General features: G+C 47.1%; 1 protein-coding gene across 5 annotated transcripts in view; it reads right to left on the reverse strand.

Moving 5' to 3' along the window:
* The window catches only part of LOC129856837 (collagen alpha-1(XIV) chain-like), a 254053-nt gene that overhangs the window by 150176 nt on the left and 91145 nt on the right, over window positions 1–12732 (reverse strand). For all 5 annotated transcript variants that reach the window (XM_055924547.1, XM_055924545.1, XM_055924543.1 and 2 more), the window contains exons 17-20: window positions 11095–11227; window positions 10726–10761; window positions 9900–10042; window positions 1309–1441 (exon numbers count right to left, since the gene is read on the reverse strand). In XM_055924547.1, the coding sequence (XP_055780522.1) occupies window positions 1309–1441; window positions 9900–10042; window positions 10726–10761; window positions 11095–11227 (445 nt within the window). The remainder of the gene's footprint in view (window positions 1–1308; window positions 1442–9899; window positions 10043–10725; window positions 10762–11094; window positions 11228–12732) is intronic.

Here is a 12732-nt window from a genome sequence, read left to right on the forward strand (position 1 = left end):
CCCACAAATACCCAAGGGAAAATGGCTACCTAAATATGGTCCCCAATCAGAGACAACGATAAACAGCTGCCTCTGATTGGGAACCATAATCAGGCCACCATAGACTTACAAATACCTAGACCTGCTAAAACCCCTAGAGTTACAAAACCCCTAGACAATACAAAACTAGCATACCCACCCTAGTCACACCCTGACCTAACCAAAATAATAAGACAACATAGATAACTACGGTGCATGACAACCAGCTTCATAAGGTAGTCACCTGGAATGCATTTAAATTAACAGGTGTGCCTTGTTAAAAGTTCATTTGTGGAATTTCCTACCTTCTTTATGCATTTGAGCCAATCAGTTGTGTTGTGACAAGGTAAAGGTGGCATACAGAAGTTAGCCCTATTTGGTAAAAGACCAAGTCCATATTATGGCAAGAACAGCTCAAATAAGCAAAGAGAAACAACAGTCCATCATTACTTTAAGACATGAAGGTCAGTCAATACGGAAAATGTCAAGAACTTTGAAAGTTTCTTTAAGTGCAGTAGCAAAAACCATCAAGCGATATGATGAAACTGGCTCTCATGAGGACCGCCACAGATGTGTCTGTTACTTAAAACTTTGAGGCTGGTAACTCCAATGAACTTTTCCTCTGAAGCAGAGGTAACTCTGGGTCTTCCTTTCCTGTGGTAGTCCTCATGAGAGCCAGTTTCATCATAGCGCATGATGGTTTTTGCTACTGCACTTGAAGAAACTTTCAAAGTTCTTGACATTTGTCGGATTGACTGACCCTCAAGTCTTAAAGTATTGATGGACTGTCGTTTCTCTTTGCTTATTTGAGTTGTTCTTGCCATAGTGTGGACTTGGTCTTTTACCAAATAGGGCTATCTTCTGTATGCCACAACAAAAATGATTGGCTCAAATGCATCAAGAAGGAAACAAATTCCACAAATTCACTTTTAACAAGGCACTCCTGTTAATTGAAATGCATTCCAGGTGACTACCTCATGAAGCTGGTTAAGAGAATGCCAAGAGTGTGCAAAGCTGTCATCAAGGCAAAGGGTGGCCACTTTGAAGAATCTCAAATACAAAAATATATTTTGATTTGTTTAACACTTTTTTGGTTACTACATGATTCCATATGTGATATTTCATAGTTTTGATGTTTATATAGAAATAGGTGACTAGTGATCAATATAGAACTTTAATTGCATCGTAACATTTACCATACACCCCACACAATAGAGCCAGGTCTAAACCCCAGTCATCACACTAGCTACAAGACCAGCTTCATAGAACCATCCACAAGGCTGTACTCACATGTTCTGCCCACAGAAGACACACTGATGCCGTCCTGTCCATCTGTGTAGACTGGGGTGACCGTCACCTTGTGCTCTGTGTCAGACAGCAGAGGCTGGAGAAGGACTGTGGTCTGCTGCCCAGGCACCAGGACCTGGCGGGTAGAGATTATACATAGTGTTACACAGAGAGAGAGTGTGTGTGTGTGTGTGTGTGTGTGTGTGTGTGTGTGTGTGTGTGTGTGTGTGTGTGTGTGTGTGTGTGTGTGTGTGTGTGTGTGTGTGTGTGTGTGTGTGTGTGTGCGTGCGTGCGTGCGTGCGTGCGTGCGTGCGTGCGTGCGTGCGAGAGCATAAGCCTGAGGGTTTCTCCTCAGAAATATATCTGACCTCCAAGTGTGTCATATTTCACTGCTACCGACACGTCATTAATCAAACATATCGTAACGTCTCATCTAGCCTGTTGATTGGCCAGTTCCCACAGTGGCCAGTGGCTGAACTGATACTTGGCTTTGGGTATGAGGCTGATACGTGGTTTGAAGTTCTTTCCAAACATTTTCACTGCTCTATTCTTCCATTTTTTTCTCATTAACAAAATTGGCCTCAATGACAAGACAGTTAAACCTGATATGTTGGTAATGACAAGAAGGATTAACATCTATGAAAATCCCAAATCACACCCTATTCCCTATTTAGTGCACTACTTTTGACCAGGGACCATAGGGTTCCTGTTCCTAAAATAGTGCACTATAATAGGGAATAGGGTTCCATTTGGGACATAAACAAAGTTTGCCTGATATTACCTCTCTGCATAATCATGAGCAGATTAGTTGTATCACGCTGTTCTGGTCACTCATTAGACTCTTAGACCACAGTTAAAAATATGAAGTTCCCAAAGGATGTTACCAAAAAAAAAGGTTTGAAATGGTAAAAAGTCCCCTGAGAAGGTACAACTATGTAAAATGAATAACATTTTAGAATCATTACTGGGAATTAGATCTTGTGTGACAGCCTCACCGTATAAACTATTTACAAGTCCTCTGTGATCCATCTTGCCTGGTCGTTCTGGGCCTTTCCTTTGTTATCCCATCTTGTGAAGTGTCAAGCCCCATACCCTGGAAATGGACTGTCCACCAGGCATGTGGTGTTTAAATGGGAACTGCCAAGTAGTTGGTCGAGCCCAAAGTCAACGTTCCTAAATGTCCTCTCTAAGAAGCCATATCCTCACATGCAGAGGAGTGAGAGGCTAAACTCAAACCCCATCCCTATCCTCCATCCCATCTCCTGCCCTGTCAGACCCCACACCAGAGCTGGACTGTCCTGACTCCTACACAACAACTCTGATTAGCGGAGCTGTCCAATAGACACGTGGTGCTGAAACAGACTTGCCAGGGGGAGTTAGCTTGACTCAGCCCAAAACTAAACGATCTGAAAGTCCCAACTGTTCTCTCTAAGGAGCATGTCCTCACAGGTCTCTACTTCAGTCTGTGGGGTAATTGGGATTCTTCAGAAAAATAAAAAAATTCTCTCCAAGTGTGTCCCAAATTACACCCTATTCCCTATATAGTGCACTAGTTTAGGCCAGAGCCCTAGGGCCCTATATAGGGAATAGGGTGCCGTATAGGGTGCAGCCAGTGTGTTCCATTCGTTCCTCAGTGACCCAAATGCTTGTTGAAAAGATAATGGAAGTTCTTCCACGTTGCTCCGTCCCCTCTATCTTCCCCAACACAGCAGGAGCCAGGGAGACGCCAAGGTCCCAGGTGGAAATTAAAATACGAGTGAAGGAGAAAGAATAGATAGAGGGTTTAAGCGCTGCATCACTATAGAGTCCCTTGGCCCCAAGGGCTCTGTGGAGGTTGTGGCAGAGAGGTGGAAGGGGCTCCAAACTAGTACTGTTTCTCATCGTACAAATGAGTCAACACACTGTGATTCTATTGAACACACTGGAGAATAAAATGGTGTGATTCTATTGAACACACTGGAGAAGAAAATGGTGTGATTCTATTGAACACACCGGAGAATAAAATGGTGTGATTTTATTGAACACACTGGAGAATAAAATGGTGTGATTCTATTGAACACACTGGAGAATAAAATGGTGTTATTCTATTGAACTCACTGGATAATAAAATGGTGTGATTCTATTGAACACACTGGATAATAAAATGGTGTGATTCTATTGAACACACAGGATAATAAAATGGTGTTATTCTATTGAACTCACTGGATAATAAAATGGTGTGATTCTATTGAACACACTGGATAATAAAATGGTGTGATTCTAAAATGGTGTGAACTCACTGGATAAAAAAATGGTGTGATTCTATTGAACTCACTGGATAATAAAATGGTGTTATTCTATTGAACTCACTGGATAATAAAATGGTGTGATTCTATTGAACACACTGGATAATAAAATGGTGTGATTCTAAAATGGTGTGAACTCACTGGATAAAAAAATGGTGTGATTCTATTGAACTCACTGGATAATAAAATGGTGTGATTCTATTGAACTCACTGGATAATAAAATGGTGTGATTCTATTGAACTCACTGGATAATAAAATGGTGTGATTCTATTGAATTTGAGCTGGGAGATATAAAACTCCAATCAGATGAAGGCTATCTTACATACTAGGTGAAGAAGACTTTGGCAAAACTACCTACATTTTACTCATCTATCAGACATTCTTATCCAGAGCGACTTACAGGAGCAATGTGGGTCAAGTCAAGTCAAATCAAATCAAATGTATTTATATAGCCCTTCTTACATCAGCTGATATATCAAAGTGCTGTACAGAAACCCAGCCTAAAACCCCAAACAGCAAGCAATGCAGGTGTAGAAGTGCCTTGCTCATGGGCACATCGACAGATGTTTCACCTAGATGGCTCCGGGATTTGAACCAGTGACCTTTCGGTTACTGGCCCATGCTCTCAACCGCTAGGCTGCCATCCCGTTCTTCGTTGTCTCCACACATATGCTTCCCTATGTACCAGTCAATTGTTTCTATCAGTCTACCACCCACTCATTATCTATCCATTCTATCTGTTGTCTACAAAGAACCTTTTTTTGTGAAGGGCATATACATAACAGAGAAGGGTTAAGTTGTCAATGCTTTGTCTGAAGACCAGTTCAAACCCAGGATTTACATTCCAAACGTATCTGTTCTTAATCGACAACCCTCATGATCAATAAAACAGGACAACTGAAAGGACAACAATGAGTTCCACAAGTTTGTCAACCAGATTTCAGATTGGAGGTGTCTTTTCAGCAAGTATGACAATACACTTCTAGATAAAAACATGCTAACTAGAACCTTAAAGGGTTCTTCTGATGTCCCCATAGGTAGAACCCTTTTGGTTCCAGGTAGAACCCTTTTGACTCCAAGTAGAACCCTTTCTACAGAGGGTTCGACCTGGAACCGAAAAGGGTTCTCCTATGTGGACAGCAGAAGTACCATTTTCTCTAAGAGTGTAGATAGATAGTATGAATCCATGCAGTATGTCAAACTAATCAGTGGATCGACATGTGTCTCAATTTCTGTGCCTTACAGGAATTAGTTAAGTGACTAAGCCACCATGATCAAATAATCAAAGACTTTCATTAGGTTCCAGAGAGCCCAAAGGAGCATGGGTAATAATTTATCTGGTTCCATTCAAACAGCATTGTGACTGTGTCAGCCAGTTAATTCCACTGATACACAAATTAGACATGCTCAACAGTAATTACACATTTACATCAGGATTTAACCCCTGGATGGGTACAGCTACAGAACGTGTCCTTTCATCAGGATTTAACCCCTGGATGGGTACAGCTACAGAACGTGTCCTGTCATCAGGATTTAACCCCTGGATGGGTCCAGCTACAGAACGTGTCCTTTCATCAGGATTTAACCCCTGGATGGGTCCAGCTACAGAACGTGTCCTGTCATCAGGATTTAACCCATGGATGGGTACAGCTACAGAACTTGTCCTGTCATCAGGATTTAACCCCTGGATGGGTACAGCTACAGAACTTGTCCTGTCATCAGGATTTAACCCCTGGATGGGTACAGCTACAGAACTTGTCCTGTCATCAGGATTTAACTCCTGGATGGGTCCAGCTACAGAACTTGTCCTGTCATCAGGATTTAACCCCTGGATGGGTACAGCTACAGAACTTGTCCTGTCATCAGGATTTAACCCCTGGATGGGTACAGCTACAGAACTTGTCCTGTCATCAGGATTTAACCCCTGGATGGGTACAGCTACAGAACGTATCCTGTCATCAGGATTTAACCCCTGGATGGGTACAGCTACAGAACTTGTCCTGTCATCAGGATTTAACCGCTGGATGGGTACAGCTACAGAACGTATCCTGTCATCAGGATTTAACCCCTGGATGGGTACAGCTACAGAACGTGTCCTGTCATCAGGATTTAACCCCTGGATGGGTCCAGCTACAGAACTTGTCCTGTCATCAGGATTTAACCCCTGGATGGGTACAGCTACAGAACTTGTCCTGTCATCAGGATTTAACCCCTGGATGGGTCCAGCTACAGAACTTGTCCTGTCATCAGGATTTAACCCCTGGATGGGTACAGCTACAGAACTTGTCCTGTCATCAGGATTTAACCCCTGGATGGGTACAGCTACAGAACTTGACCTGTCACCAGGATTTAACCCCTGGATGGGTACAGCTACAGAACTTGTCCTGCCATCTGTAACGGTCCTGACCTGTTTTATGTTGTTTTTTGTATGTGTTTAGGTCAGGGCATGTGTTTTGGGTGGGCAGTCTATGTTATCTGTTTCTATGTTGGTTTTGGTTGCCTGGTATGGCTCTTAATTAGAGGCAGGTGTTTTGCGTTCTCCTCTAATTAAGAGTCATATTTAGGTAGGGTGTTCTCACTGTTTGTTTGTGGGTGATTGTCTCCTGTGTCGTCGAATGTATGTACCATACGGGACTGTTTGGCTGTTCGTTTATTTTGATGTCGTCTGTTTCCTGTCCGTGAGTTTACGTGTAGTTATGTAAGTTTATGTTCAGGTTTCGTCGACGTCGTTTTCTTGTTTTGTAAATTTTGAAAGTGTTTTGTTTTTCGTGTTGCCATCATAGTTTTTTCAAATAAAGAGATGGCCTATTTCCCTACTGCTGCATTTTGGTCTGATGATCCTTCTCTCCTTTCCTCGTCCGAGGATGAGGAGAGAGACAGCCCTTACAGAATCACCCACCTTGCTAAGACCAAGCGGCAAGGGAATGCTCAACAGAGCAACAAGGACTCCTGGACTTGGGAGGAGATCCTGGATGGTAGAGGACCTTGGGCTCAGCCAGGGGAATATCGCCGTCCCAAGGAGGAGTTGGAAGCAGCGAAGGCTGAGAGGCGCTGGTATGAGGAGGCAGCGCGGCGACGCGGTTGGGAGCCCGTGAGTCAGACCCAAAAATTTATTGGGGGGGGGGGGGGCACACGAGGAGTGTGGCAAAGCCGGGTAGGATACCCGAGCCAACTCCCCGTGCTTACCGTGGAGGTAGAAGGCGTCGTACTGGTAAGACACCGTGTTATGCGGTAAAGCGCACGGTGTCCCCAGTACGCGTGCTTAGCCCAGTGCGGGCTATTCCACCTTGCCGCACTGGGAGGGCTAAGTTGGGCATCGAGCCGGATGTCATGAAGCCGGCCCAACGTATCTGGCCTCCAGTACGTCTCCTCGGGCCGGCGTACATGGCACCAGCCTTACAGGTGGTGTCCCCGGTTCGCCTGCATAGCCCAGTGCGGGCTATTCCACCTCGCCGCACTGGCAGGGCTACGGGGACCATTCAACCTGGTAGGGTTGGGGAGGCTCGGTGCTCAAGAGCACGTGTCCTCCTTCACGGTCCGGTAGACCCGGTGCCACCTCCATGTACCAGTCCTCCGGTGGCAGCCCCCCGTACCAGGCTGTCTCTCCGGGTTCTCTCTCCTGCTGTTTCCTCCTCTCCAGCACAGCCAGTGCCTAGACCACGCACCAGGCTGTCTCTCCTTCTCCTCCCTACAGAGCCGTCCTGCCATGACCAGCCAGAGCCGTCCTGCCATGACCAGCCAGAGCCGTCCTGCCATGACCAGCCAGAGCCGTCCTGCCATGACCAGCCAGAGCCGTCCTGCCATGACCAGCCAGAGCCGTCCTGCCATGACCAGCCAGAGCCGTCCTGCCATGACCAGCCAGAGCCGTCCTGCTATGACCTGCCAGAGCCGTCCTGCTATGACCTGCCAGAGCCGTCCAGCCAGGGCCTGCCAGAGCCGTCCAGCCAGGGCCTGCCAGAGCCGTCCAGCCAGGACCTGCCAGAGCCCAGAGCCGTCCAGCCAGGACCTGCCAGAGCCGTCCAGCCAGGACCTGCCAGAGCCGTCCAGCCAGGACCTGCCAGAGTCCCTCAGCCAGGATCTGCCAGAGTCCCTCAGCCAGGATCTGCCAGAGTCCCTCAGCCAGGATCTGCCAGAGTCCCTCAGCCAGGATCTGCCAGAGTCCCTCAGCCAGGATCTGCCAGAGTCCCTCAGCCAGGATCTGCCAGAGTCCCTCAGCCAGGATCTGCCAGAGTCCCTCAGCCAGGATCTGCCAGAGTATATCAGCCGGGACCTGCCCCTTGTCCCGGTGTTGCCCCTTGTCCCGGTGCTGCCCCTTGTCCCGGTGCTGCCCCTTGTCCCGGTGCTGCCCCTTGTCCCGGTGCTGCCCCTTGTCCCGGTGCTGCCCCTTGTCCCGGTGCTGCCCCTTGTCCCGGTGCTGCCCCTTGTCCCGGTGCTGCCCCTTGTCCCGGTGCTGCCCCTTGTCCCGGTGCTGGCCATTCATTTAGGGGATGTTAGTTTTAGGGTGGTCATTGGGAGGGGAAAACAGAAGCGGGGAGTGACTATGGTGGTGTGGGGACAGCGTCCAGAGCCGGAGCCACCACCGTGGTCAAGTGCCCACCCAGACCCTCCCCTGGACTTTGTGCTGGTGCGCCCGGCGTTCGCACCTTGAGGGGGGGGTTCTGTAACGGTCCTGACCTGTTTTATGTTGCTTTTTGTATGTGTTTAGGTCAGGGCATGTGTTTTGGGTGGGCAGTCTATGTTATCTGTTTCTATGTTGGTTTTGGTTGCCTGGTATGGCTCTTAATTAGAGGCAGGTGTTTTGCGTTCTCCTCTAATTAAGAGTCATATTTAGGTAGGGTGTTCTCACTGTTTGTTTGTGGGTGATTGTCTCCTGTGTCGTCGAATGTATGTACCATACGGGACTGTTTGGCTGTTCGTTTATTTTGATGTCGTCTGTTTCCTGTCCGTGAGTTTACGTGTAGTTATGTAGGTTTATGTTCAGGTTTCGTCGACGTCGTTTTCTTGTTTTGTAAATTTTGAAAGTGTTTTGTTTTTCGTGTTGCCATCATAGTTTTTTCAAATAAAGAGATGGCCTATTTCCCTACTGCTGCATTTTGGTCTGATGATCCTTCTCTCCTTTCCTCGTCCGAGGATGAGGAGAGAGACAGCCCTTACACCATCAGGATTTAACCCCTGGATGGGTACAGCTACAGAACGTGTCCTGTCATCAGGATTTAACCCCTGGATGGGTACAGCTACATAACTTGTCCTGTCACCAGGATTTAACCCCTGGATGGGTCCAGCTACAGAACTTGTCCTGTCATCAGGATTTAACCCCTGGATGGGTACAGCTACAGAACTTGTCCTGTCATCAGGATTTAACTCGTGGATGGGTCCAGCTACAGAACTTGTCCTGTCATCAGGATTTAACCCCTGGATGGGTACAGCTACAGAACGTATCCTGTCATCAGGATTTAACCCCTGGATGGGTACAGCTACAGAACTTGTCCTGTCATCAGGATTTAACCCCTGGATGGGTCCAGCTACAGAACTTGTCCTGTCATCAGGATTTAACCCCTGGATGGGTACAGCTACAGAACTTGTCCTGTCATCAGGATTTAACCCCTGGATGGGTCCAGCTACAAAACTTGTCCTGTCATCAGGATTTAACCCCTGGATGGGTACAGCTACAGAACTTGTCCTTTCATCAGGATTTAACCCCTGGATGGGTACAGCTACAGAACGTGTCCTGTCATCAGGATTTAACCCCTGGATGGGTACAGCTACAGAACTTGTCCTGTCATCAGGATTTAACTCCTGGATGGGTCCAGCTACAGAACTTGTCCTGCCATCAGGATTTAACCCCTGGATGGGTCCAGCTACAGAGCGTGTCCTTTCATCAGGATGAAACCTCCCTGAGATGATTTTCACTGTGTGGTGCCAAACCATCAAAGTAAGATGCTTGGTTTCTGATCAGAGCTGAGTCACACAGAGTGATCTACCTACAACACACACATAGGGAAATGACCTCTGAACTTCCCCTCTATGATACACTCCACGTACAGTCTATGTCTGCCCATCTTTGGCCATATTCCCAAAGGGATGTGAAACCATCCGGACATTAAGACGTCTGGTAACTCTGTGAGTTCTCTCTGTACTCACTGACAAGCTAGCGTACAACCAACGACACGGCTGCTAAGGTGCAGGACGGTGTGACCAGTGAGAATAAGGAGTGACGTAAAATCAGTACACCACATATCCTGATCACTGCAAGTAAACTCTTGTTCAGAAATAGCCGGTCTCTGCCTCTAAACCAGCTCCAAACTCACTGACTCCTCGTTGCGGTCTCCTGTGAGGCTGACGTAGGTGACTCTGTACTGGTCCACCTTAGGATCCTCCAGCTGCCATGACACCTCCAGGCTGTAGGTGGTCTCCTCCTGGACCTGCAGGCCTCTCACCGCCTGACGCACCACTGGAGGGGACAGATAACACAGAGATATTAATATATCAACTTATTGAATCCCTTTGACCAGGCCAGTTAGCCGATAACAGCTTGGACAACAGACCTGATTGAGTTCACACAACATGAAATGACTCGTCATCAACATATGCAATCACAATCATGATATTCAGCACCATGTACTTTAACAACACAATGCAGTCAATAATCACATCTTTGTAAACCAGGATTAGTCTGTCATTTTACACCAGCGTGATCAAGTAACAAGTCCTTCTAAAACCAAAACAAAGCAACCCCTGCCGAAGAGATAACACTCTTAGGGATGGATGTTTTCCTGACCACATTACCTGACCAGGAATAACTCTGAGCACTAGCTATGAGATATAACCCAGGTAGAAGAGACTAAATGTCCAGCAGGAATAACTCTGAGCTCTAGCTATAAGACATAACCCAGGTACAAGAGTATAAATGACTTCAGACCTGAGAAATACGACACTAGTTTAAAAGTAGTAAATCTTTGATGATTGAATTTGGAAACTCCAGTTTGGTCCCATATGGTCCCATGTGGCTCTCGGCAGGACTATAATCGAGTCAGAGAGACTTGTGGGAGCAGGACGCTTGGTGACAACATGAAAAACAGCCTTTTCCATTCGACCAATAAGAATAATTTAAGCAACAGTCACAACGTTCATTACCTGGCGTTGTAGTGGCAACCGTTGTCGTCCTGGCAACTGGAAACAACAGTGATGCAGTTAGTAAGACAAACAGAGAGAAATACGATACTAGAACTGAATCAAGTACTACAGTTTAGATTTGTCAACGCTGCCTACCCAGTGTGGGAGCAGACTGCAGCTACAGTCACAGCTGTACCACATCTGAGTCAACTCATTAAGTCTTTATTGGACAAAGTGATTAGTTCAATACTTGAATCTGGAGTCTTACTGATATGGCTGGAGTGAAAGCCTGGCCCTTTGCAGATAAGGTGTGATTTAAAGTCACGGTCTACAACTGCAGAACGGCTGTATGGTGCATAGAGAAAGAGTTGAGTTGCATTATTCTCTCACGTGTTGTCTCCACCACTAACACTGCATCACTCTCTGATTGGTCTCTGAAGATGGCTTGGAGCATCACTTCATACTCCGTGTTAGGGCTCAGTCCACTGAGGAGGAAGGAGTCCACATCACCACTTAGAACCATCTAGAATAGAGAGAGAGAGAGAGAGAGAGAGAGAGAGAGAGAGAGAGAGAGAGGAGAGGGAGGAAGAGAGAGAGGAGGAGAGAGGAGAGAGAGAGAGAGAGAGAGAGAGAGAGAGAGAGAGAGAGAGAGAGAGAGAGAGAGAGAGAGAGAGAGAGAGAGAGAGAGAGAGAGAGAGAGAGAGAGAGAGAGAGAGAGAGAGAGAGAGAGAGAGAGAGAGAGAGAGAGAGAGAGAGAGAGAGAGAGAGAGAGAGAGAGAGAGAGAGAGAGGAGAGAGAGAGAGAGAGAGAGAGAGGAGAGAGTGAGAGAGAGAGAGAGAGAGAGAGTGAGAGAGAGAGAGAGAGAGAGAGAGAGAGAGGAGAGAGAGAGAGAGAGAGAGAGAGAGAGAGAGAGAGAGAGAGAGAGAGAGAGAGAGGAGAGAGAGAGGAGAGAGAGAGAGAGAGAGAGACACAGAGAGACAGAGACCGACACAGAGACAGAGAGACAGAGAGACAGAGAGACAGAGAGACAGAGAGACAGAGAGACAGAGAGACAGAGAGACAGAGAGACAGAGAGACAGAGAGAGAGAGAGAGAGAGAGAGAGAGAGAGAGAGAGAGAGACAGAGAGACAGAGAGAGAGAGAGAGAGAGAGAGAGAGAGAGAGAGAGAGAGTCAAACCATTAAAGGACAGAAATATGTTATTTATCCTTGACCGTCTGACATGATCTGAAAGTCAAGTGTCTGGACTATGTCATGTTCTCAGAGAACTATGTTCTCTGCCTAACAAAGATGGCCTTTCTTCAGACACAGCATTGATTGGCATTGGTGGGTTTTGTGGGAAAATCTCTCCTCTCCAGATCGACGGAGCCTTTTGGGTCTCAGTGGTGTAACATTCCACCACCCTACCTCACAGTCACAGCATCCCATCCACAGCCTCACCGCTCTACAGTCACAGCTCTACAGTCACAGCTCTACAGTCACAGCCTCACAGCTCTACAGTCACAGCTCTACAGTCACAGCACCCTACCTCACAGTCACAGCATCCCATCCACAGCCTCACAGCTCTACAGTCACAGCTCTACAGTCACAGCCTCACAACTCTACAGTCACAGCTCTACAGTCACAGCCTCACTGCTCTACAGTCACAGCTCTACAGTCACAGCCTCACAGCTCTACAGTCACAGCTCTACAGTCACAGCCTCACAGCTCTACAGTCACAGCTCTACAGTCACAGCCTCACAGCTCTACAGTCACAGCTCTACAGTCACAGCCTCACTGCTCTACAGTCACAGCTCTACAGTCACAGCCACACAACTCTACAGTCACAGCTCTACAGTCACAGCCACACAACTCTACAGTCACAGCTCTACAGTCACAGCCTCACAGCTCTACAGTCACAGCTCTACAGTCACAGCCTCACAACTCTATAGTCACAGCTCTACAGTCACAGCCTCACAACTCTACAGTCACAGCTCTACAGTCACAGCCTCACAGCTCTACAGTCACAGCTCTACAGTCACAGCCTCACA

The sequence above is a fragment of the Salvelinus fontinalis genome, chromosome 6 (assembly GCF_029448725.1).
Source record: "Salvelinus fontinalis isolate EN_2023a chromosome 6, ASM2944872v1, whole genome shotgun sequence".
NCBI lineage: Eukaryota > Metazoa > Chordata > Actinopteri > Salmoniformes > Salmonidae > Salvelinus > Salvelinus fontinalis.